The following is a 21,999-nucleotide window of genomic DNA, read 5'->3' as shown; positions in this document are numbered from 1 at the left end:
AACGTGCTATTAGCATTTAGTAAACAGCTCTGATAACCATCCTAGTTATTTTTTCTTTAAATTTTACTATGATCAACTTAACTTCCACTCAAGAATATTTGAGCAACCTTCAACCTAACTGGGTTAGGTTCAAGGATTTTTTTTTTTTACATTTATTCAACCAAGTAACCACAGAGATCAAAGTGAGATCTCCTCCTGAAGGACCAGTCTTTGATGTAGATGTAAAACAAGAAAAATAGAAGTGACACAAAGATTTCGCAACCCACACACTGGTGGTTTCCAGCATACAGGGGACTCGTTTAGCTGATTATTATTGATGAGCGATTGCTCACTTAAAATACATTTCTTTGATCATTTTTTAGTGATGGAGCCAGTGTTTTTTTTTTTATTTTTAATCAGTGTCCACTCTATTCTGTCTCCAAGTCTGAGAGACGAAATGTTTCTGCATAGAAGTGACACTGACTCACCAACAGCAGTGAACACTTCCTCCAGCCCATCTACAGGAAAGAGAGCAAAACTCAATGTTTGTACAGACTAAACCACAGTTAGAATTTCTTAATGCAGAGCATTATCTGACAGAGGCTTTAACCTCACCATTCTGGGTTATTTGACATTTCCATATCCTGTCATGGTCACTCAGTTTATTGGTAATGATGAGTTTTGTAAAGCAAACAGATGGATTTTTACAAGTTATTGAAGTAACATACCAAATTAAGTTTTCCTTTTGATATGCCTGTGTTGTTTTTGTAGGGAACAAATCCTATAAATGTATTGAGGGAACACATTAGCTCAACAGTGTCCTCTGCTGGAGTGGGGTTTCCAACAACTGTTAAATAAAAATAGCTGAAATTATCTGATCATTTATTATTCACTTTAAGACTTTTCTGAAACCTAACCACAATCATAATTCATAGAAACATCATATTCAACAGAAGTTTACTCTCAACGCAGGAGCTGTTTGGTAATTAAACATATAAAGTTAGATTTTGAGCTGTTACTGTACTAATAAACACATGACATGACTTGAAAAAATTATTTTCTGTATTGTTTGTAAGTTTAGGTATGCCAAGTACGTAAAAAAAATTATATATATATATATATATATATATATATATATATATATACTGCTAAAAAAAATAAAGGGAACATTTTACTTTAATTTTGTGAGTGGCTCCAAATCCAGGCCTCCATTGGTTAATAAATTTGATTTCCATTGATGATTTTTGTGTGATTTTGTTGTCAGCACATTCAACTTTGTACAGAACAAAGTATTCAATGAGAATATTTCATTCATTCAGATCTAGGATGTGTTATTTGAGTGTTCCCTTTATTTTTTTGAGCAGTGTATACATACTGGTGCATTTGGGAATGGTTTTACTCTACTAAAAACAATGCATGCAAAATTTAGCTTGGTTCATTTGAACCATATTTTTGAGCTACTGATTTAAAAAAAATCTTCAACATAGACAAAATTTAATATTCAAACATAAGTAGTTGTTCATCAAGTGTAAGTAGAAGTTCCCTCATTTTGAGTAAATTTGGTCACATTATTTGACCAAATTTAAATTTGTTTTCTATGTTCTTATAAGGATTCAACCTGATGACATTTGGTGACCAAATCCAGAAAAATATGAATCATTTTCTTCAAGTATGACTACTTAAAACTCTTTTTAGCCACTGGAGTAAAAATGAAAATGCAAAAGGTAAGCAACATGCATGTACAGTATTTGTCCACTTGGTGGTGCCATAATTGTTTCAAAATTAGAGTCTCCAGTACATAATCAGATGCAGATGGATCCATGTGCATTGCTACACAGAGGTTAAGGTTAGACATTTTTGCCGCTCTGTTCTTTCCAGAAGTTAGATCCACATGTTGAATTTGTTAAGGAACTTCTTCTGACTCAAATGCAACAAAAGGAAAACATTTACAGGGATGAAAATGTGTGCACACTACTACCCAAGGACTAGTTCAAGGCCTAGGACACGCCACAACTTTGTAGGCCTTGATCTTAAGCACAACACTGGCGACCCCCCTGAGGTCAGGCAGGGAGCATTCGTTCTGAGGAAGGACAAACTGGAAATCTCTCAGCAAGTAAGCAGTGAACAGAAAGAGTTCAATTTTGGCAACAGACTCCCCCAGGCAGAGCCGAGCACCCCCTCCAAAAGGCATCAGGAAGCGAGTGGAGCCGCCACCTCCCTCCTGAAAGCGCTCTGAAAGCAAAAATAACAGATTCAAATTGAAACCCGCTGAGCCAGCTCAGGCAGGACACTGTAGCAGGGGATGTAAAGCTGTACCAGGTTTAAAGCTGTACGGCTCGGGCCAAACTGCTGGATCATGATGCGCTCCAAAAAGATTGGGAATGACGACCGTGTTCTTCGGGATGAAATAACCTGCGATGCTGCACATGGGTTTAAAATCAGAGTCAAATTCCAAATAAAACACTGTAGAAAAAGCAATGCAAGCAAACAAAAAGGTAAAGATAATACATTGATAAATAAATTAAAATTAATGACTTAAATATTTTATTGCAATAGCAAAACCAGGAAAAACAAATTTAGAAAATTTGTAACCTTTATGTAATTCAGTTGAGTTATTAAATTCTATGTTAAGAGAGTTTCACTGAAACCTCTTACAATATCAGTAAAGATGACATAACACTGAGCCCAATGGCTGTTCTTCAAAATGGGAAAGACGTGTTATTCAGGTTAGACAGACGAGTGTTAATTGTCAAAATTTCAGAAGAAACCTGGTTCATCAGCCACTTCTTAATTTGCCATCCGCTAGAATACTAAATAGCCACTATTCAAATATCTAAAGAAAATTCAAGACATTTTTAACTCATTATGAGTCCAAATCATAAACAAATGCATTGAGTCACTGTTTCATTGTAGCTGAGCTAACCTGCTGTCCCTGATGGCTCTGTGTGGGACGGCCAAAGGAGCAACCGGCCTGAGTCTGAGCATCTCACTGATAAGAGAGGACAACACAGGAAGTCTGTGTCTGTCACTGTATTTAGGATACCGCCCCTCTAAAACTCTGCACAGCTCCTCATATACGCTGGTCTGCACCTAAACCATAGAGAAAAAAAATAACAGATGAGACACAGACACAACCTGCAAGATGTGTAAATGGCATTAAAAAAATATTAACAGTAAAAGTTTCCTATGCCTCTGGTCTGTGCAGCAGGAAGGCCACGGTCCAGCTGAGCCAAGCTGCAGCGGTCTCTGTTCCACCAATGAGGAGGTCCACAGTCGCCATGTGGACATGGACATCAGTCAGGAGCTGGAGATAAGAACATGTCTACAGTTTGTTTGCAGATAAAGTTCTGCTTACTTAAAAATATTGGATTTCTATAAATATCTCCTTTTTAATATTTCCTGGCACTTAATGAAGGTATATACCTCCCCATTTTCTGTGCTTTGATGTTTGTCAAGGCCCTGGAGGAGGAATCCTGTTATAGCATCTTCGTTTATTTTGTTTTGTGCCTGCAAACAGAATGTAGAAAGACAAAAATAACTTAAACATAATACATAAACAGACTTGGATACAGCATCTTATTAATTGAATTTATCCTTTGAGATTTCTATGTTGTCCATGTGTTTTGGTCATTTTCCCTCTTTGCCATTTTGTACTTTTGCAATGTTGATAGTGTCTAACTTTTTATGGAACAACAACAACGACAAAAATCATTTCAATACAATCACTTTCCAGTTGATACTAGTTATCAAGGTCCATCAGGTTCACTTGACTTTGAATGCTGACTTCCAGTATTGACATTGAGTCTTCTTGCTTCAGCAAGTTGCATTTACAGCAATCCCTCATACTGAACATGCACGTAGCAGCAGTGGAGAGGAAAATCTACCCTTATTACTGTGTGTGGATGCATAAATGTTCGTGTGTGATCCATCCCTATGGTGTGACTGTATTTACCATTATTTTAGTCTATTTTATCATTCTCAAACTAACTAGCATTACCCCATTTATGTGTCATTCATGACTGTTACGTAAAAGAAAATGTATTATTATTGGTTATTATTGTCTGTCATTCAGTTAGCCTATTTTTTTTAAGTTTGCTACCCCACCTAGCTGCATTTACTGTATGCATTGTGCTGCTGTTTGTGTGTGTTGGCTCTTGCATTTATGTATGAATACTGATAATTTGTTCAGCCTATAATCAAACATTTCTTTTCTTTTTATATGTAATTATCTAAAAGTGTCATGGTTGGAAGGTACACCCCTAAATTGGTCGTATAGATGTTGGATCAGAAGGTACTTACCCTGCACGGACACGTGAAATGAAAAGGTTTGTGACAAAACTGCATGAAACTTTGGTATGGAAAGGATTATGAACTAATAAAAGGGTGTCAGTTACAAAACATAGACATGCTTTATCTATTTTTGAAATTCACCAACCTTGTAACTGTTAAGGTGCTGTTTTATGATGGCATCCCTCCTGGCCACTTCTTTGAGAAGACAAGCAAACACGGGATTTGGTAATTTCTTTGAGAGGAAATAATACATGAATTTATGAATGAAATGCGCTTTCATAACCCAGTAACTGTCAGTCATAATATTAAATAGATACTGACTCTCAGCAGCGGAAAAGAATCCAGGGCTGAAATCCACGAGGAGCCCCACAGGGCAACGATCTTGTTCAGGCAGTGGTGCAGCTCCTGCAGCTCTGGTGACGTCTTATCATACTAGAAAAAAAAAAAAAAGATACACACTGTGTTCTAAGGTAAAATGGACTACGTGACTGCATCTTTTTGCAACCCTCACCACTAAAAACAACTATTCAAACAGAAACTTTGCTCTCTCCCCAACACAAACAAACAACCAATTTCAGCTCTGGCACAATCACAGCTGTTCATTGAAGCACATTTTATAAACTGTCCTCAGAACTCAAGAGCTTAAAATAAACAGCTGGAGAAAGTAGACACCCACTTCTTTCCCAAAAGCTAAAGTGGTGATGACGTTACTGGCCGCCACAGTAAAATCTTCTGAGAGGTCAACAGCACTTTCTTGATAATCCATCAGAACCTGAGAGATAAACAGGCCGCTCTTTATCAGGTTATGTAACATTGGAAATTCCCCTGAATTTGGTTTGGTCTCACTGGACCTGTCCTGGTTTTCTGTACCTTTCTCAAATGCAGGGCCTGTCTCTCAATCACCCCATGTAAAGACCGCTGGCAGCAGCGCTGCAAGGCACTGTGGACGAGACGCCGGTGTGCCCTCCACTCCTCGGTGTAATCTCCCAGAGAGATGTTACGTCCTCCTCCAGATACAATGTCTCCTGTTTCGAGTGTGAAGAAAATATCAGGGAATGTAGCGACTACATTTGTAAAGTTAAACTCAGCTACATAAATTTTTATACAGAGCGGAGAATTTTGAACATTTCACTTTGAAAGCTGCTGCAGCTAATAAAAGGAATAAACATAACCGAATAGAAAGACTTACTAGATAAAGAAAATGGCTGAGCAACTAAAGAATGCTGTATCCAAGCAGATTATTGGAAGTTTAGTAGAAGAAAAACGTTTGTTAAAAACAAACAAAAAATAATAATAATAAATTAAAAACGGTGAACCAGCAACAAGAACAACTACAGTGTAGAGAGGATTTGGAAGCAGAGACAATTTTTGAGCTTGGATGTTCACAGGGTGTGGACAGCAGCTGGAGTCAGTTCTTCAAGCGCCACCGCACACAAATGTTTACTTCACATGAGCGTTGCACTCCTTGAGTTGATTCACTCCTAAATCTGGGACAACACCAGATGCGTCTTATCTTGGCAAAGGCCTCGACTTTGTCTTTTCAGATAAAACACCATTTTTCACAAAACTCATCCAATTTCAATCGGAATTTGAGGTTTCTGTGTCTTGAGGAGGAGCAGAGAGGCAGAAAGTCTAGTCCAAGTTTGCTTGAAGTCCAGAGGGAAGTTTCCACAGCGCTCAGTTAAAAAGCTTTGCTTTTTTTGCTGGTGTTTATTCAAGTTCAACCCAGCTACCTACCGGGACATCTAACACTTCATAATTATCTCTGCTGACAAGGTTTGTGGTGATGCTGATTTCATCTTCCAGCAGGACATAGACGCCTACCTGCACTGTCCCGGTTCTTAATGGGCCCAAGAAAATGGTTCAAAATAACAGAAAAACTAAAGAAAAAATCATCCTGTGTGTTAAAAATCAAGTTTCCCCTCCTTTTGAGTTGAATTACTGACAAAGCATCATTTCAGCGACTTCCTAATTCATAGAGATATGTCTATCAAGAAAATATATCTTGCCTGTGTAGGAAATTGGTCGTCCAGCAAAATCAGACCATTTCTTCACCAGTGCTTCTCTGATGACTTCACAACTGTTGAGCACCACCATGGCTTAACAAACAGAGTAGAAATGAAAGGTTACATGTCTGTCAGACAGAGAAAGACGATGTGACCCTTATGTGAACAATTACTTGTTTTTCCACATTTTAAGCGGTAGATGCTTCCGTAGCGTTGGCCGAGATCGGTCAGGTGAATCGGCAAGTGATCGTGTGTCAGTTCCATCATGTTGCCGATAAGGAAGCGACTCGGGGGGCCCGGCAGGGAAGGTTTTGAAGAACTGCGAACAAACTGGTACAGATGCTGCAAAAGTCCAATTTTTACTCCTTTCAAATTTTAGAAGAGAAAAAAATAGGTAAGGTTGAATTATTAAGCCAACATGAAACATGAATTATTCACACAGTAAATGGAGTTACTTACTTTTCTTATCCTTTCCTTGCGAATGAGTGTTTCGTTGACTGGCAATCAGTACCAAAAGGAGCAGCGCAAGAAAAAATAATGCTCCGACACTGACCAGTGACATCTCTACTGCCATTTTGTCTTCTCTCATGCATCCTCTACTTTGAAAAGCAGGTCAGTACACTACACTACTCTTTTATACTTCTCAGTTTGATAAGCTGTCAGTGTCTGCACTGTAATCAAGGACAGCTAAATATTTTTTTTTTTTAGGTCAACATATCTAATGATGTGATGACTCCAGCACATATAACAAGAGATAACATGATGAACACAGTCAGGACGTGCTGAAGGGTATTAAAACAAACCTCTGTTTACATGACAGTCAGGCTGATGCTCAGCTTTGTGCTGTGCAAGTTTTTCTGCAAAATAGCTCTGGTTTGAAAAAAAATAAAATAAAAAATGCAAAAAATGACATGCGAGACCCACTTAAGCAATATTTATTCCAATTGACAGTGCATAATAATACAGTAATAGTGGGATTAATGTGTGTGGTGCACAGAGATTTATTAGAGGTAAAACAGATAAAATCATCTTCAAGCAAAAGGTTTCTTTAGTATTCAGATGCAATGAGCTACTCATCCACTCTCGTTTTATTTTCCATAAGAATAGCTCAGCAAACAAAACAAAACAAAACAAAAAAACATCTTTCAAACTGAACTAAATACACTGATTGTTCCAGTAGTATCTGAAAAAAAAAAAAAAAAATCCTACATTGAATTTATTGTGGGAATAGACATGCAGACGCAGGTATGTACAAGTCTCGGGGCTTGAAGCATCTTTAGCCGTGAGTTGCAGGGGAGAACCGAGACGGTCTGAACTTCATCTCAGAAAAGGGAATGGACACGTCTTTGCCTTTCCAGTCTATCCAGACTATTCCCTATAAACAGAAACAAACAGAAAATCACTGATCTGTGGTCTGTGTCCATAGTATTTGAAAAATGTGAGGAAAGTTGGTTACCTGATTATTGCTGTTCATGCCGTAAAGACCGTTGAGGTTGACTTTGTAGCAGTTTTTGTACCACCAGCCCCCCACATAAGCCTTGGCACAGTGGATCCCCAGAGGATCTGGTTCCTTGTCTCGAGTTGAGAATGGGCGGCCATTGTGGTACTTCATGGAGTCACCTAGAAGAAAATAAAGCATCTAAATTAGGATCTGTTTTATATCTAGCTGGAAAAAAAACAAAAAAACTAGATTGTTACAGTTTCTTCTATGAAGTTGCTTTTAAACTTCCAAGGACATTATGCTAACCTGTAACTTACGATAAACAATACAACAAAAACCCACAAACATAAAGTTACAGCAGTTTTAGGTGCCATAAATAAGTAATAATAATAATAAATGCTAAAATAATGCAAAAAAATATAATTTTTTAAGCACCATTGCAAGTGTTTTCCCGAGAGATTTCATATTCCTACTAGGATTTTGGACAACAATTTTTTTTGTTTTGCTTAATAATTTATTAAACTTTAAAAAATAATCAATATCACAAAAAGGAAAAAAAAAAAACTTGGAAATTTAAGGTTGGAATGTTTGCCTATTCTTGGAATTTTAAAGTTTTTAACCCTAACATGTTTGGCATGAGATTTCACACATGTATTTTAATTTTGAAAAAATGTTCATAGAGTTGTTTACAAATCATCTTTTTTATCCTTTAAAATGCACCTGCTGTTCCTGTGTATCCAGATACAGTAAGAGTATAGTTTCTCCCTTCTGAAGCAACAGAAAAGTTGGCGTAACGAGCGTAAGCTGTGTCATTTCCAGACTCCAAATCCACTCTCAGGCTCACGGGGCCGATACTGGTCAGGTTGTGCAGGAGCTCATTTCCTGGCCAAAGGAAGGAGAAAAAAAAAAAAAAAAAAAAAAAAACACACATTAAGTTGCAGAGATGAACTAAGCATATTTCTTTTCCTTCAAAATGCAACAACTTGATCTGGATAATAAAATGAGCAATAATGTCCAACAATACCCAGCCAGAACTCTTCACTTAGGTTTCCAAAGCCAGCTTTATATTCACTCCAGGTTCTGTAGAAATCGGTTTTTCCGTTCATCCGTCTCTGGAAAACCTATAAAACACCCAAATTGATTTTGCATCCTGTTTTGCCAACTGACTTCGTAAATGTCTTTGCAGTTTCTTGTACCGTCCATCCGCCTCCGTCTGTTTCCATGTCACAGTAAACTCTCACTGCTCGCCCCTCTTTCCCTTGCGGGTAGATGGTCACTTCCCCTGACTCCAGAGCTCCATTTAGCAATTCTTGTGAGCATTCAGTCGGGAAAGGGAAACGCAATTTTCCTGGAAGGCAAAGAAACACGTGCCTTAGAGTATTATGAATATTTAGCTCTAACTAATCTAAATAGTGAGAAAAAAATAATTACCGGTGACGAACTGTGACGTGACAAGTGACGTATACTTTCCATTTTTCTCGCCTTGTACCACAACAGAATAGGATGACGAAGGAATCAGGCCGGTCAGTTTATACTCTGTGATGGGTGGCTCCAGAATGACTTCCTAACACACAAAGGTGTATTTTTGCAGAATCTTAATTTGGTCAAATTGGTCCAATCAAAAGCGGATAATCACTCACCTTTGCCTCCTCTTTTGCCATCTGATAGATCACTCTGTAGCTGTGAAAAACAACAGAAGTCCTCCAGGCAATCACTGCAGACCGACCTCCAATTTCACTGGCCTTAACCACTAGGAAACAGAAGAATTGCATACGTTTAAGTTTAAGAAGGTAAAAAAAAAACTCTAAAGCCTTCAGTTATTCCTATTCTACTCACCATTTGCTGTTGTAAATGAAGTAGATATTCCCATACTCTGGAGGTTGTTCTTTTGGGTCCGGACTTTGACCTTATACAGAGTCGCTCTCTGTAAACCTTTCAGCTGGTACTGCACTGAATTTCCTGACAGCATCACTGTTACTGTAACATTTGGAGCTGTACTCAAAAAACAAACAAAAACAAAACAAAAAAAAGTTGATAGATGGATCAATCAGTTCCATGTTTACACTTATTTTTACTGTCAGTTCAAACTCACTCTTGGAGGACCCATAGCTAACAATGAAACGATCTACTTTCCCCAGGCTGGGTGTCCAACGCAGCAAAGCTGTGTTATATGTCACATTGATGACTTGGAGATGTGTTGGAGGAGCAGGTACTATGAAAAAAAAAAAAAAAAAACATTCACAGCATATTAATTGACCTTCTTGTACACTATGTGTACTGGGTGAACTTCAACAACATTACCTGTAGTGATAACTGAAGTGAGTTCATCACTCTGAGCGCTTCCTTTGGTTGTAGTGACACTGATAATGTAGGTCGATCCAGCAGACAAGTTAGACAGAACAACACTTGATTGGTGAGAGTCCGCAGCCACAAACTGGCTTTTCCCTGACAACATGAACACAAGCATCGTATACATTTACCTCTTTTTCAAGTCTGTAGCCCACATCGCAGGGTTTCTGTCTATATTTACTGACTTTGTTCTTTTGCTTAAATCAATGTCTTTGTCTTAAGATAAAGTTGGTTTGACTAACCTGTTGCGATGTTGATGTATGTTACTCTAAAGCCTGTAAATATGGTGTTCGGTTTGGTCCAAGAAACAGTCAGAGAGGACTCTGTTACATTACTAAAAACCAGTTCTGTGGGTTTCTCAGGACCTGGGAATAGAAACAAGTAGTTTTATTCATTGATTAGTGTTAGAGCTTCTTAGCAAAAGCTATTTTGAGAGTGTTGATACCATTTGGAAATATGTTTCTCGTATTTCATATCCCACCTGTTGTTGCTGTAACTCTGTGAATCTTGGATCTTCTGTCTGCTGTAGAGCCAAATACGTGGACCACGTAACGTGTGTTTGCCTTGAGATTACTGAACTTGAAGGACCGTGCGCTGCCAGGCACCACTCTCGAGATCCTCTTAGTTTCAGTTTTACTTCTAGATTCAGCACTTTTACCAGAGGAGACAGTTGTGTTGGTGCTCTGACTGTGGACTTCAGTTGAGGTTCTAGTGTCAGACATCAAGTCTCTTTCAACAATCTCCTCTCCAAGCCCCTCGTTCTCATCAGTGTCACTGTCAGTGTGAGGCTCTCTTCTGATCACAGTGAAATTCTTGAACATACGGTGTGGCGCTAACCATGTGATAGTGAAGCTAGAGGTGGAGATATTCACGGCCTTCACTGATCCTAAGCCTCCGTGTTTTCTGGAGGAGTTATCGATTGTTGTATTGTTCTCAAAAACTTTGTTGTTGTCCTCTGTTGATGGACTTGTTGAAAATCGATTTATGTCAGTGGATGTCTTTACTTGATTCTTGTTCGTGTTGGGCAGCTCAACAGAGTTGTTTTTGTTTTCATTCTTGCTTTTTGTGCTGTTGGTTTTTTTCTCATTACTCTGCGTTACATTTGGCTCATCTTGGAGCGGTAATTTCCTTGGTCTTTGTGTAGTTGTTGTTGGAGGAAGCTTTTTGATCTCCGGTTTTTCTCCATGGACCTCTTTTTCACTGTCATTCATAGATCCAATGGTTGTATTTGAACCCTTCTTATCATCTTGTGAACAGGAAAATTTTAAAGTTTGTTAGAGGTGGAATAAAATAAACTTTGGAAGCATAACAAACGTATTCTTACCTTTAAAGCACTCGGCATCTTTTGCACACTTACTGCAGTCAAGACCTGTCAATCCTTTATGGCAAATACATTTCCCCTTCTCACATTTCCCATTGCCACTACAGTCATTTGGGCAATTTGCAGAACATGGACCTGGTTGGCAAAAAGAAGAAGCACAATTATTATGCCCAGTCCCTGTTTGTCTAATGTTAGATTTAAAGTACATTTAAGGCATAGCTACATTTCTCCTTTAGAAGGGACATCTCTCTTTCCAGCCGGGTCAGGCGTCCTTTCAGAGCAGCCACCTCAGCTTCACATCCCCCTGCACACCCACCAGGCAGCAGGTTGATGCTATGTGTCATCACCAGTGGAGCACCAGGCTTTAACGTCAGCTCCTGTTCCTTTGTGTGACTCCAGTCACCATTGAAACTGATGATCACTTTAAGGGGCTGTGAAGGACCAGCATTGTCTTTGCTGGTTGCCTGGATTAAAGGAGTCTGAGTAATAGTAATGGTGCCCATTTCTTTATCTTTATTGGAACCCCCGGCTCTTTCACCAGGCTTGTCTTTGGCCTTCTCATCATTGATCTGTTGGCTATCAACCACAGATGGATGTCCAGACTCTTTATGCTTATTTTTAGTAGTTTTAGTGCCATTGGTAGGTAAAGGCAGAGTATTTGAAGCATCTTTAGACTTTTTATCACCACTAGGAGGAGAATTATCAGAAGTTGTCTGATTAGTAGATACTGTGGCTTTGACTTTTGTAGGTTTACTGGTGGTAGATAAAGACAGAACGCTCTGAGTTGATTTGTCTTTGGACTTGTCATCACTTTTAGGGGTGTGTGTTTGAGCAATGGTCTGGTTACCAGAGGCTGTTGTTTTGCCTCGAGAAGTTTTGCTAACACTGGTAGGTAAAGTTGGAACATTTGGAGTTAACTTGTCTTTGGACTTATCATCACCGGTGGTGAGGGGATTATCAAAAACAGTCTGGTTTCCAGCTGCAGCCCTGTCTTTGGTGGGCTTACTGCCACTGGAAGGTGTGGAAGGAACTTTGTGACTGGACTTGTCCTCAGCATTCTTCTCATTACTGGCTAAAGGAGATTTTGATGATGTAGTTTGATTGTGAGATTGTTGAGGTTTGTTTCTGCTGGTTTTCAAAGTACTGTCTGAGGAAAGCTTCGTGATAGTTGACTGGTCTTGGTGAACTCCAGTAGGTTCAGACTTGATTTTGTTGGCTTTTTCTTCACTAAGTGACAACAGCTTAGTTGAAGCTGTCTGGTTGAGTTTGTGTTTGTCTCTGTTGGTGTAAGTGGCTTTAGGAGCCCTTGCTGGTGATGGTGGAGTGGTTTGAACCACTGCAACACTGAGTTTGCTTTTGGTGGTTGTTGCAGCATTGGCTGCTGATCTTTGGTTGGAGCCTGCAGTGGGTAAAATTGTCACAGTGACAGTGTTTGGCTTTAGGGTGGGGTTCAAACTCTGTTTAGAAGGGGCAGCAGTGGTTTTTGGTTTTGAGAAGGTTGAAACAGTATTGCCTTTGGTCACATTGCTTCCTGCAGCATCTCTTTTGTCAAGGGTCGCGGTTTGAAAGGAGGGGAATGGGATTAGGAGTAAGATAAGTCCGAGGGTAACTAACATATTGCAATGGCTGCTGTGCAGGGATGTTGTATAACTTTTGGAAAACTGTTATACAACAAAAATAATGTATTTCCTCTATGCTTCTTAGGAGACGCTGTTGGAGGTGACTTTGGCAGGTCTCTCCTATAGATGAAAAAAGGAAAATCATTATTATTACTTATCTATGTGTTTTTTAATGTGTTTAAGTTTCTAGCACACTTTTTCTGATCATATGAGTATTTTTGGTCCTTGTTCGCTCCAGATTCACAGAGTTCCCATTTACACTCTTTAGATAAGGTATTTTTTACATCAGTCATATTTATGACAAGTGTATTTGTTGGGTAGTGTTTTGCCATGAAACACTCCACCACAGACTTCTTTGAAAGTCTTTACCTTCTTTAAAGAGACTGTAAGTTGGACAAAGTTTAATAAACAGAAGAGAATATTTCATTGGGTAGAGGTTGATTTATTTCATATTAATGTTACAACGAGTAATAACTACGCTATAGTCAAAACAATACAATTTTGATTTGACATAAAATCCTCCAAACTAATGGATTTTACATGCAATAATCATGTACGCACATTTACATAGTTAAAACTGAATTTTCTAACATAGATATTACAAATACAGCCCTGGATTGTAACTGAACAGCTTGCCAAACCAAGTTTTTAAATGATCAGGAAGAAGCAAGACTTGAGTGGAAAACCCAGAGTTAACCAGTAAGAGCAGGCTGAGCAGTAACAAAGCATCACTGTACTGAACTGCGAGACAAGGTACACCTTTCAAGGTACAGAAAGCTGCACAAACCACTGGAGCCAAAACTCTAAAAATCCCACAGATGTCCAATTGCTGTTATAAATTTATGAAGAATCAAACAGGAGAACTAAGAAAACTTGTGTGCCTTTATTTTTTTAAGCACTATAATAAAGTTTTACTTGTTGTAACAACCTACACACTTTTAACCTGCATACAATATCCATGTATTTTTTATTCCATCATGAAAAGAATTATATGTAAATCACAACAAATAAGAAATTCACACAAAACAAGATACAAGATAATACTGCAACACAACATAGTATATGTGCACTGTCATGTCTACCTTTGGAGCAAATGCTACATATTATTACTTCGAAAGAGTCCAGTTTTCTCTTTTAAATAATTATGGAGAAGAAAACCTACCTACTGATGAATGAGTTGTTTGCTTTATGTCTCTGACGCCATCTGAGCCAAAGCAACTCCAGCAGACGGGATCGGATCTGAGAGGAAAGATTTGAAAAAGGGACCCCCAATATAAAGGAGGTGAGTGATGAAGACTGGCCCTGCTAACACCTCCTACACCTTCCTATTACAAACACACCTCCACCACGCCTACTGGTCCCTCAACGCCTGACCACGGGGAAAAATATTTGTGCAGGAGTTACAAAAAAACAGAAACTTTTGCACTCACTCAAACCTTAAATGTACCACTTTCATTTTCTGTGAAAATTATCATTATTTCATTTAACATGTATTCCTGACGTCTACTCTAATGAAAAGCAAAATTATCTACTAATATATGTATATATAACTATATTATTAATTTCTTGTACATCATGTTTTAGTTGCTAAAAAAGCTGAAAAACACTGCAAAGCTACGCATACAGTTTGATTTGAACATGTTCTGCAAGTGTCTTGACTTATTTCAGCTGCAGCTGCCATCTGCACACTGTAAATCCATGATTCAGCTGGAATACAAAGCCCAACACTGTAAGTATCCAGCACTGACTCCAGGATACAGAAACCCCCCAGATATATGAATCGGCTGTTTGTTGAAGGTAATGAGATGTAACTGTGCGCGAGTTATGCTAGCAACCGACCATCCTCAGGATGTTAGGAATCCTCTGTGTCGGCATTACATCTCTAACCCAATGGCCACCCACCATCCCACCTTTTGTAAACCACATGAAGAAAACGATATAAAAGGCTTAGAGCAAACAGGGAGTATGTGACGCTCTTGCACGTTAGCAGGAGGTCAGAAACAGCAGCTGAGATCGTCACAGCCTTTTATTGTATTAAGTGCGGCACTTTCACCATGACATTGACATCGATATTTTATGTATTCATATTCTATACGTAGAATCACCACATAGACACAAAGTGAGTGGGGGCTGCTGTCTAACTTTAAGACATTTCTAAGAAATGTAACAAAATCATTCAAATACAGTGGCGAGGGAGGCCGGGTGATGACTCAAGTTTATCTTACCAGTACAAACGATAAGTAGGACAGAAAATGAGGTACAGAAATGATCCAGAAGTGTAAGATCCATTACTCCTTTTCAAAATGCCAAATGGTTATTTCTGATGCATAGCAGGTTTTTTCTCTCATATTACAAATGCAAATATATAAGAAGGTTCCTAAACCCTATTCTGACTGACAGGACCCTTTTCAGATAAAACTACATTTGAGCTTCTGGACAGGAAACACTGCATACAGGAACAAACAAGGGATGAACATGTGGAAAAGCACCACGTGGTCACTCATTTTCAGAAGCTACCAATAAGTGTGGAGGGTGCTGTAGATTGATCTGCTTTGAAATAATGTTAACACATTAAGAAGAAACTAAATTCTTCAGTATGGGGTTTTTTACACTGTCATTCTTTTAGTTTTGTTCTCCTTTACATTACTAATTCTATAAAAAATAAAAAAAGACACTTTTTAAAAAAAAAATCTCCGGTCATGATTACAGTATTAAAGAAGAACACTTTATACCTAAGTCTACTGATTCATCTGTTACTCTCCATATGGAATTGCTCTTTGTTGTGGTTTCTTGGTGGTATTTTTGTATTTCTGTGCAAAAAAAAACAAAAAAAAAAAAACAGAAATATGTACTCTTCTTAATGCAAGTAATAACACTGAAAATGTGCATCCTTATCAGTAAATGGCCAAACCCTAATAGGACATTAAAAGAGATTTTTACTGAAAAGACTCAAAGTCAACTGGATTTGTTTTCCTTATGACTTAAACAGATGTGAATTTAAAATATATGTTTTTAAGGCTTTGGCAAAACATATCCAACCTCCAAGCACAAGCACAATCTTATGCAATAAATAGATTTTTGGTGACATTTCTGCAAACAAATTGCTGATAACAGCCTCCAATGAAAAGAAAAAATGAACTCCAGAGTAGGTGGTCCATTTCTGTTAGATGGCAGCCTACAAAAACATCTCCAACCTTATACCTCTCTGCATCATGGACCACCATCAAGCTGCTGACCGTGACCTGGCCTTTTGAGCCTCACTTCAACACCTACCAGGACTTGCACACCTGAGAAAATGCACCTGGTTATGTAAACCTCTAGATGTTGTCTGAGGGAAATTTGTGAGATCAGCATCTTTATCAAAACTGCGTTCATTTAATTTAGGTTTCATTGAAATAGCCAACCTAAAGACATCTTTCACAAATTTTCCTCTGCTGCAGCCTACTCATGAATCAGTCAAATAGAAAGTTGAAATCCTTCAAAAAGAAAAAAAAATTGCATTTGCTTTTTCAGTCTTTACTATTTCAACCAAGGGACATAAGTGTACTCTTCTCACTGTTGATAATACATTGATTATTCCGAGAAGTCTTTGGCAAAAAGCTCCTTTTCTCGAATCATGATGTTGGCTGCTGACAGTAACCAAAAGTATATGGGAAATCTGCATATTTATTTACCCTTTCTTCATCTGACTTTAATGAAATGTCTAATAGTGAGGCTGGAACAGTGTGGCCATTGAACAGGCTATGATTGAAGTGACGGTCAGTCCCCCCGTGTTGCTTACATTGGACCTGCTCCTTGAGATTAGAATAATATAGGCACATAAGCCTTTGCTTGTTCACAGCCTCCTTACCGACGGCCTCCCCGCTCCTGTTCGCTCTGAATTATGTAATTGCACTGAGAACCTTCTGCATCACGTCTCCTGCTGGACCACATTCGAGAAGAGACATAAACTCTCTCTTAAGGGGAATTTTGGTCGTTATGAGGGGTATGATTGATCCGAACCCTGGCCGACCAATAAGAGTGACTGAATAGACCTGAAAAGAAAAAAAAAGAAAAACCCAAACCACTCCTTCCCACCTCCTTTTCCCTCTGGTTGCAGATGTCAAGCAGGAAGAGGAGGGCGAATTGAGCACAGAGAAACCTCTCAGATCCTTAGCTGCCCGTAAAAGCAAAAGATAACATAAAACATGAGTGTCTTTCACAGGACGGCTAAGATAAACCCAGCTGAATCGTGTTTCTGGGAGAAAGGTGGGAAAACAAATAATATTGCATTTTCATTCTAAGTGTAAATGCAATATTATTCAGCAACAGGAACAATTTAAAAAGCTCATGTGAACTTTTCATAAGTGATTTAACCAAATTTAACAGAAAGTGCAGCTTTGGAAGTGTAATGTAATCTCAAAGTTTCTTTATTCCAAATATCTTCATGATTTAGTGAAGCCACTCATTGTTATGACCTGCTGCAAATGTAATAAATATGATCCTATCATTTCCCATGGTCTATGTTCAGCACTTCTGAACATTAGACGCATAATCTGTGTTAAATACACCAATTAATGCCCTGATTTAACTAATCTCTACTGATGTGAATTCCCCTTTAGCCTAATCCTTATTGACAGAGGCCTCCATATCATCAATATCCTTTGGTTTGCATGCTGCAATCTCCTTTTTCAGTTTGTAGTGGAGAGTTTCGCTAGAGTTCAAGTCAGGCCACAATTATGGCCACCTTAGCACCATGGAGCCCAGAAATATTCAAAACAATTGCAGATTTCATCTTAAAACCTTCGTTAAATTTAACCAGCAGGCTTGTTCAGACTGAAATTAATGTCAATGTTTTGGAGTGCAGATTCTTCATTCTTCAGCTTCACCGAGTTCTTTTGAAAACCACTGTGGGCTTTTGTCCATCTGGCTCTTTAATCTGGTGACAGTTCTTGATTACTTCCTCTTGCTGCCAATTTCAGCCAGCAAAGATTCTGTACTTTTGATTTTAAACTTGTGAACTTGACCAGGACCTTTTCTGTCGTCTTTAAAACATTTTGGACAGTTCTCTTGAATAATTTAAAGTCTTAGTAAGTTTTGGAATGCACAAGCAATGCCAAACACATTTTTTTCCCCAACAAGAAGTCATGTTTATTTCAGCTACATATCATGTAACTCCAACATGAGGAAATAAAAACAATGCATTAACTGGAAAAAATAAAGTGGCGCTCTAGCAAGTAATTTATTTTCAGTGTGATTATTACTTTTATATATTTTTTATGTTACAGAAGGTAATTTATCCATCAGTTGTAATGTGTAAATTGCAGTAAAGGTTAACAGATTCATGAGTCACATTTACTGTCTGCAGCCATCGGTTTTGTACTCGTCAATAAATTCGTTGAACTCATTACAAGTACGTATGTTTGCGGATTTTTTGCAGTCGGTATCTAGCGGTTTCTTTTCCACCCAGGTGTTTGATTCCAACAGATACTGCATGCTACGAAGACAGAAAAAAAAACAGTGTCAGTGTATTTAAAACTGTATTTTTATCAATACAACTTATGTTACTTACTTTCCAGTTAAGTCTTTAGTGGAACCATCTTTGCCCATAATCAGATACTGTCTTCCTAATTCTAGCTGCCCTTTGCACTGAAGCCTTTTGGCAAACACCCGAACACTGTTGACTGTCACACGCAGGTCTCCATCTGGTAAACAAAAAAAATTATATTTCTAACCATAAAAAAGCCCAAAAAGAATTTAAAAACCTCTATTTCTTGCTCCCTTGGTTGCTTTGGTTGGTCACTTACGATATTTGAGGACGTCGACGACTTTAGTGCTGTACAGCTCAAAGTTGCTCTTAACAGAAATATCCTGGACTTCTAAAATGTAAGCTGGTATAAAGACACACAAATACAAATCTGAATAGTCTGTTATGGATAATAGATTTTTTTATTAAACATACCTATCACGGTTTTATTTGAAGTAGCACATGATTTAATATTAGATGTTTTTTTATTTATTGGATTGTGTCCCTCAATAGATATAAAAAAATGATAAAAATGCAGCAAATCCTCAGAGTTATTTGCCAACAATATCCTTGCAGAATAGTAAACTCTTGTAGCGACTACTTACCATAATCCACTCGGGGGGAGAAGCATGCATATTCAAAACGAGTATTCTTCCTTATGTTTTTGAATCGGTTAGATTTGAAGGTCTCTTGTACTTTATGACAGGGTCCTAAAGAAAGCACACAATGACATTTGCAATCCACAAGTGAAACATGCTTATCAGACGTAACATAGGTCCAAATGTCTTTTTCTTAAATTCTAGGATACATACATGTACTTTCTTCATGGAGCAAAACAGAAAAACAGGCAAAATGTGGTGCTAAAAACCTGTCACAGATGCACAAAAAGTGCTTGTGGACTTAAAGAGTCAGTATATGTGCTGCCTGATCATTTTTATTTCATGTTGGTTGACCAGAAATTATAGTGAAAGTCCAGGCGACAGTGTCCAGTTAAACCAATTAGACAGAGGAACTCCTTCATTCCAGCACTCTTTATACCCACATAAACATAACAATCACCAGGTCTGATTTTAAGATGCCTTTTTTCATATCAGTTTCATATCAGAAGTGATTATGATTCTGCAATTTACGTTTAGGTGCTGAAATAATTTTTTGTTAATAAAAAATGGTAAAAACTGAGGATTGAAAATAGTGATAATTCATTTTCACATTATTTTAGAAAAAAATGAAAAAGGGATTTTATGCATTTCTAATTATTCCTGCTGATGCCAGTGATCTATGCATCCAATGGCATCAAATGTGTGAATAAAGAAAATCTGCATGTATGTAAGATAATCTGTGTTAATGGAGGCTGTTCTGTGAAAGCCTCAGAGGACATTGGAGGACAGTAGCAAATAAAACAGACTCATAAAGGCTGAGGAACACAGCAGACAGGTCAAAGAGAAAGTTGTGGAAAGATTTAAAGCAGGTTTAGGCTATTAAACAATATCCCAAGCCCAAAAAGAGTTGGATCTCCACCCAAACCTGAGGGGCCAGAGCAGCAAAAACATATCAAAGTGATCCTTCTATTACACAGTTGTGTGGTACTGCATGTTGGTCAATTACATGTAAATTCAATTAAATAATGGTTGTGTTTGTATAACATGGAAAAGGTGAATCAGTATGAATATGGTTAGATACTGCATGTGTTCATATTTTTGAAGTGAGTGCCTACTTTCTGCACACTGGCAAACATCCTCTGAGCACAACGTGGAGACCAACTTGCTTCTTCGTGAAGGCGAGTAGAACACGGTGCACTTTATATCTGCAAAGAAAAAAAAAATAAATTCAACATGGGTGACATTAAGAGATTATGTAAAATAGAAAAGGATATACTACCAGGTTCATAGTAATCATAGAAGACAGCTGGGGCAGGCTGCAAAAGGCCAATTGGCACCATCTGATTAGCAGAAAAGCTCACACATTCCCTGGTTTCATACAGCTGGAGACAAAGAGAAAACCCATGTTACTACTGGACATCCGAAATACCCTGATTTTAACTTGATTTTAACCGTACCTTATTGAAGTACATCAGCAATCTTCCAGATGACAGCTCATAATGACTAATGTATTGCTCTGGGGGCTTTTTAAGCTGAGATGGAAACAAAAAAAATCAACTCTCAGAAAATAGAACATTTATTAGGGGTAACTACTGGATTGATTTTTTTGGTCTCTGCAATAAATAAGAACTTAAATACATGTGAACAATAAATAATTTGACAATAGGATTCTATGAGGCAGTAACTGGTTTCAACTTTATTAAATTGAATACACAATTTGATATTTATCTGTAAAATCTTGTGTTTGAGTTTATAATAAAAAAAATAAATAAAAATAGGGGGAATTTGAACTGCAGATTAACCAAGTCACTGGTTTCCAATGTCTCCTAATTACTAAAATGTATTGAAAGTTAATAAAGAATCTCAGGTAGTTTTGTCCTTATTGTTTTTCAAAATATTTATCATCCTGCAGATGTGTATAGTTCACATTTTACATTTACAGTTAGAGGTTTACATCCCTTGAAGAAAGACTGGAGCAACATTTCTGGAAACAATTACTTAAGACATGTGTATGAAATTATTCTTTACACTGTTAAATGAGCGTTGAAAAGGAAATAGAACAACAAACCGTGTCCAGGTCTTCAATTTTCACTTCAAATCCACTAAGTAATGTGATGTCTGCAATGCCCATTCCAGTCATAGGGCTGTTTGGGTTATAACTAGGAGGAGAAAAACAATAATAATAAAAAAAAAATCTTCAAATTTTCTGTGTTTGTTCTGAGAAAACATATTTGACATATTTGCTGGGATTTCAGCCTAGAATTTTCTTGCTTAAATGCAACAATGCGACCAACTGGACCACTGTGCCTGGCCAAAATATTATCCAATGTGCAAATCAGCTGAAGACAAAAAAAATACAGCGGTATGTTTCACATTTGATGCAAAACCAGACTAATAATCCTAGAGACTCTTGTGAAATTATTTTGTGAATTAAGCAGCATAGTCAAAGTCCAGATTTAAATCCGTTTAGATATTTTAGAATGTACCGTAAAGAGGCTGTTTCTGTTTGAAACGCTGTCTGGCCTAAAAAGAAAAAAAGCACAAAAACTTGGCTCAAATGTCCTTCATGTCGATGTAAAAGACTCATGGCAGTAGTTGCAAAGGGATAATTGCTGTTGTTGCAGCCAAGGGTTTGGGTGGGAATTACTTTGATATTGATGCTAGTTTAAATAGCTTTTTCCCGCTGGTGAACTAAATCATCATTTGAAAACGGCTTTTTGTATTTACTTGGGATATCTTTTTTCTGAAAATGCTTGATGATCTGCAAAAATAGAAATCTGTAAAAATACTTTTCACAGTACCGTGTCTACAGTGGATGATCAACTAACCTGACACAGACAGTGTAAGTAACAATGCTGTCTGAATTTACATCATTTTCAAGGTCTCTTC

At 37.8% G+C, this 21,999-nt stretch overlaps 3 protein-coding genes across 3 annotated transcripts; all 3 read right to left on the bottom strand.

The window, feature by feature from the left end:
• Nucleotides 1-1,460: 1,460 nt before the first annotated feature.
• On the bottom strand, nucleotides 1,461-6,931 carry LOC106942625 (steroid 21-hydroxylase-like). Its single transcript, XM_015025949.1, has 12 exons — nucleotides 6,735-6,931; nucleotides 6,449-6,640; nucleotides 6,279-6,368; nucleotides 5,140-5,294; nucleotides 4,946-5,041; nucleotides 4,591-4,701; nucleotides 4,415-4,501; nucleotides 3,403-3,486; nucleotides 3,170-3,283; nucleotides 2,903-3,069; nucleotides 2,296-2,399; nucleotides 1,461-2,211 (listed from the first exon to the last, which is right to left on the bottom strand). The coding sequence occupies exons 1-12, from the start codon at nucleotides 6,862-6,864 to the stop codon at nucleotides 1,970-1,972; spliced, it is 1,572 nt and encodes a 523-aa protein (XP_014881435.1). The 5' UTR covers nucleotides 6,865-6,931; the 3' UTR covers nucleotides 1,461-1,969.
• A 263-nt stretch (nucleotides 6,932-7,194) lies between these two features.
• LOC106942624 (tenascin-like) lies at nucleotides 7,195-14,301 on the bottom strand. Its single transcript, XM_015025948.1, has 15 exons — nucleotides 14,168-14,301; nucleotides 11,610-13,125; nucleotides 11,390-11,521; nucleotides 10,547-11,311; nucleotides 10,308-10,430; nucleotides 10,018-10,161; nucleotides 9,809-9,928; nucleotides 9,553-9,708; nucleotides 9,357-9,466; nucleotides 9,148-9,280; nucleotides 8,913-9,064; nucleotides 8,741-8,837; nucleotides 8,437-8,598; nucleotides 7,732-7,895; nucleotides 7,195-7,650 (listed from the first exon to the last, which is right to left on the bottom strand). The coding sequence occupies exons 2-15, from the start codon at nucleotides 13,000-13,002 to the stop codon at nucleotides 7,552-7,554; spliced, it is 3,750 nt and encodes a 1,249-aa protein (XP_014881434.1). The 5' UTR covers nucleotides 13,003-13,125; nucleotides 14,168-14,301; the 3' UTR covers nucleotides 7,195-7,551.
• Nucleotides 14,302-18,117: 3,816 nt separating this feature from the next.
• On the bottom strand, nucleotides 18,118-21,993 carry LOC106942626 (complement C4-like). Its single transcript, XM_015025951.1, has 9 exons — nucleotides 21,939-21,993; nucleotides 21,179-21,269; nucleotides 20,568-20,642; nucleotides 20,390-20,492; nucleotides 20,226-20,315; nucleotides 19,117-19,221; nucleotides 18,792-18,875; nucleotides 18,557-18,689; nucleotides 18,118-18,481 (listed from the first exon to the last, which is right to left on the bottom strand). Exons 2-9 carry the CDS (start codon nucleotides 21,248-21,250, stop codon nucleotides 18,340-18,342), a joined length of 804 nt encoding a protein of 267 aa, XP_014881437.1. The 5' UTR covers nucleotides 21,251-21,269; nucleotides 21,939-21,993; the 3' UTR covers nucleotides 18,118-18,339.
• Between the last annotated feature and the right edge of the window lie 6 nt (nucleotides 21,994-21,999).

The sequence above is a fragment of the Poecilia latipinna genome, unplaced genomic scaffold (assembly GCF_001443285.1).
Source record: "Poecilia latipinna isolate Pla-1442-1.1 unplaced genomic scaffold, P_latipinna-1.0 Scaffold4429, whole genome shotgun sequence".
In the NCBI taxonomy this organism is placed as follows: Eukaryota; Metazoa; Chordata; class Actinopteri; order Cyprinodontiformes; family Poeciliidae; genus Poecilia; species Poecilia latipinna.
This window is presented reverse-complemented; position numbering and strand designations above follow the sequence as displayed.

What these genes read in the sequence shown, in the direction of transcription:
- LOC106942625 (XM_015025949.1), bottom strand. Translation starts at nt 6,864, where the DNA reads ATGAGAGAAGACAAAATGGCAGTAGAGATGTCACTGGTCAGTGTCGGA. An exon ending in AAAGCACAGAAAATGGGGAG is followed by an intron (nt 3,284 to 3,402) that starts GTATATACCTTC and finishes TCTTATCTCCAG; the next exon opens with CTCCTGACTGATGTCCATGT. An exon ending in AGAGCCATCAGGGACAGCAG is followed by an intron (nt 2,400 to 2,902) that starts GTTAGCTCAGCT and finishes ACCCATGTGCAG; the next exon opens with CATCGCAGGTTATTTCATCC.
- LOC106942624 (XM_015025948.1), bottom strand. Translation starts at nt 13,002, where the DNA reads ATGTTAGTTACCCTCGGACTTATCTTACTCCTAATCCCATTCCCCTCC. An exon ending in CACTTCAGTTATCACTACAG is followed by an intron (nt 9,929 to 10,017) that starts GTAATGTTGTTG and finishes TTTTTTTCATAG; the next exon opens with TACCTGCTCCTCCAACACAT. An exon ending in CACGTCACAGTTCGTCACCG is followed by an intron (nt 9,065 to 9,147) that starts GTAATTATTTTT and finishes TTTGCCTTCCAG; the next exon opens with GAAAATTGCGTTTCCCTTTC.
- LOC106942626 (XM_015025951.1), bottom strand. Translation starts at nt 21,250, where the DNA reads ATGACTGGAATGGGCATTGCAGACATCACATTACTTAGTGGATTTGAA. An exon ending in CTATGATTACTATGAACCTG is followed by an intron (nt 20,316 to 20,389) that starts GTAGTATATCCT and finishes TTTTCTTTGCAG; the next exon opens with ATATAAAGTGCACCGTGTTC. An exon ending in ACTAAAGACTTAACTGGAAA is followed by an intron (nt 18,482 to 18,556) that starts GTAAGTAACATA and finishes CTGTCTTCGTAG; the next exon opens with CATGCAGTATCTGTTGGAAT.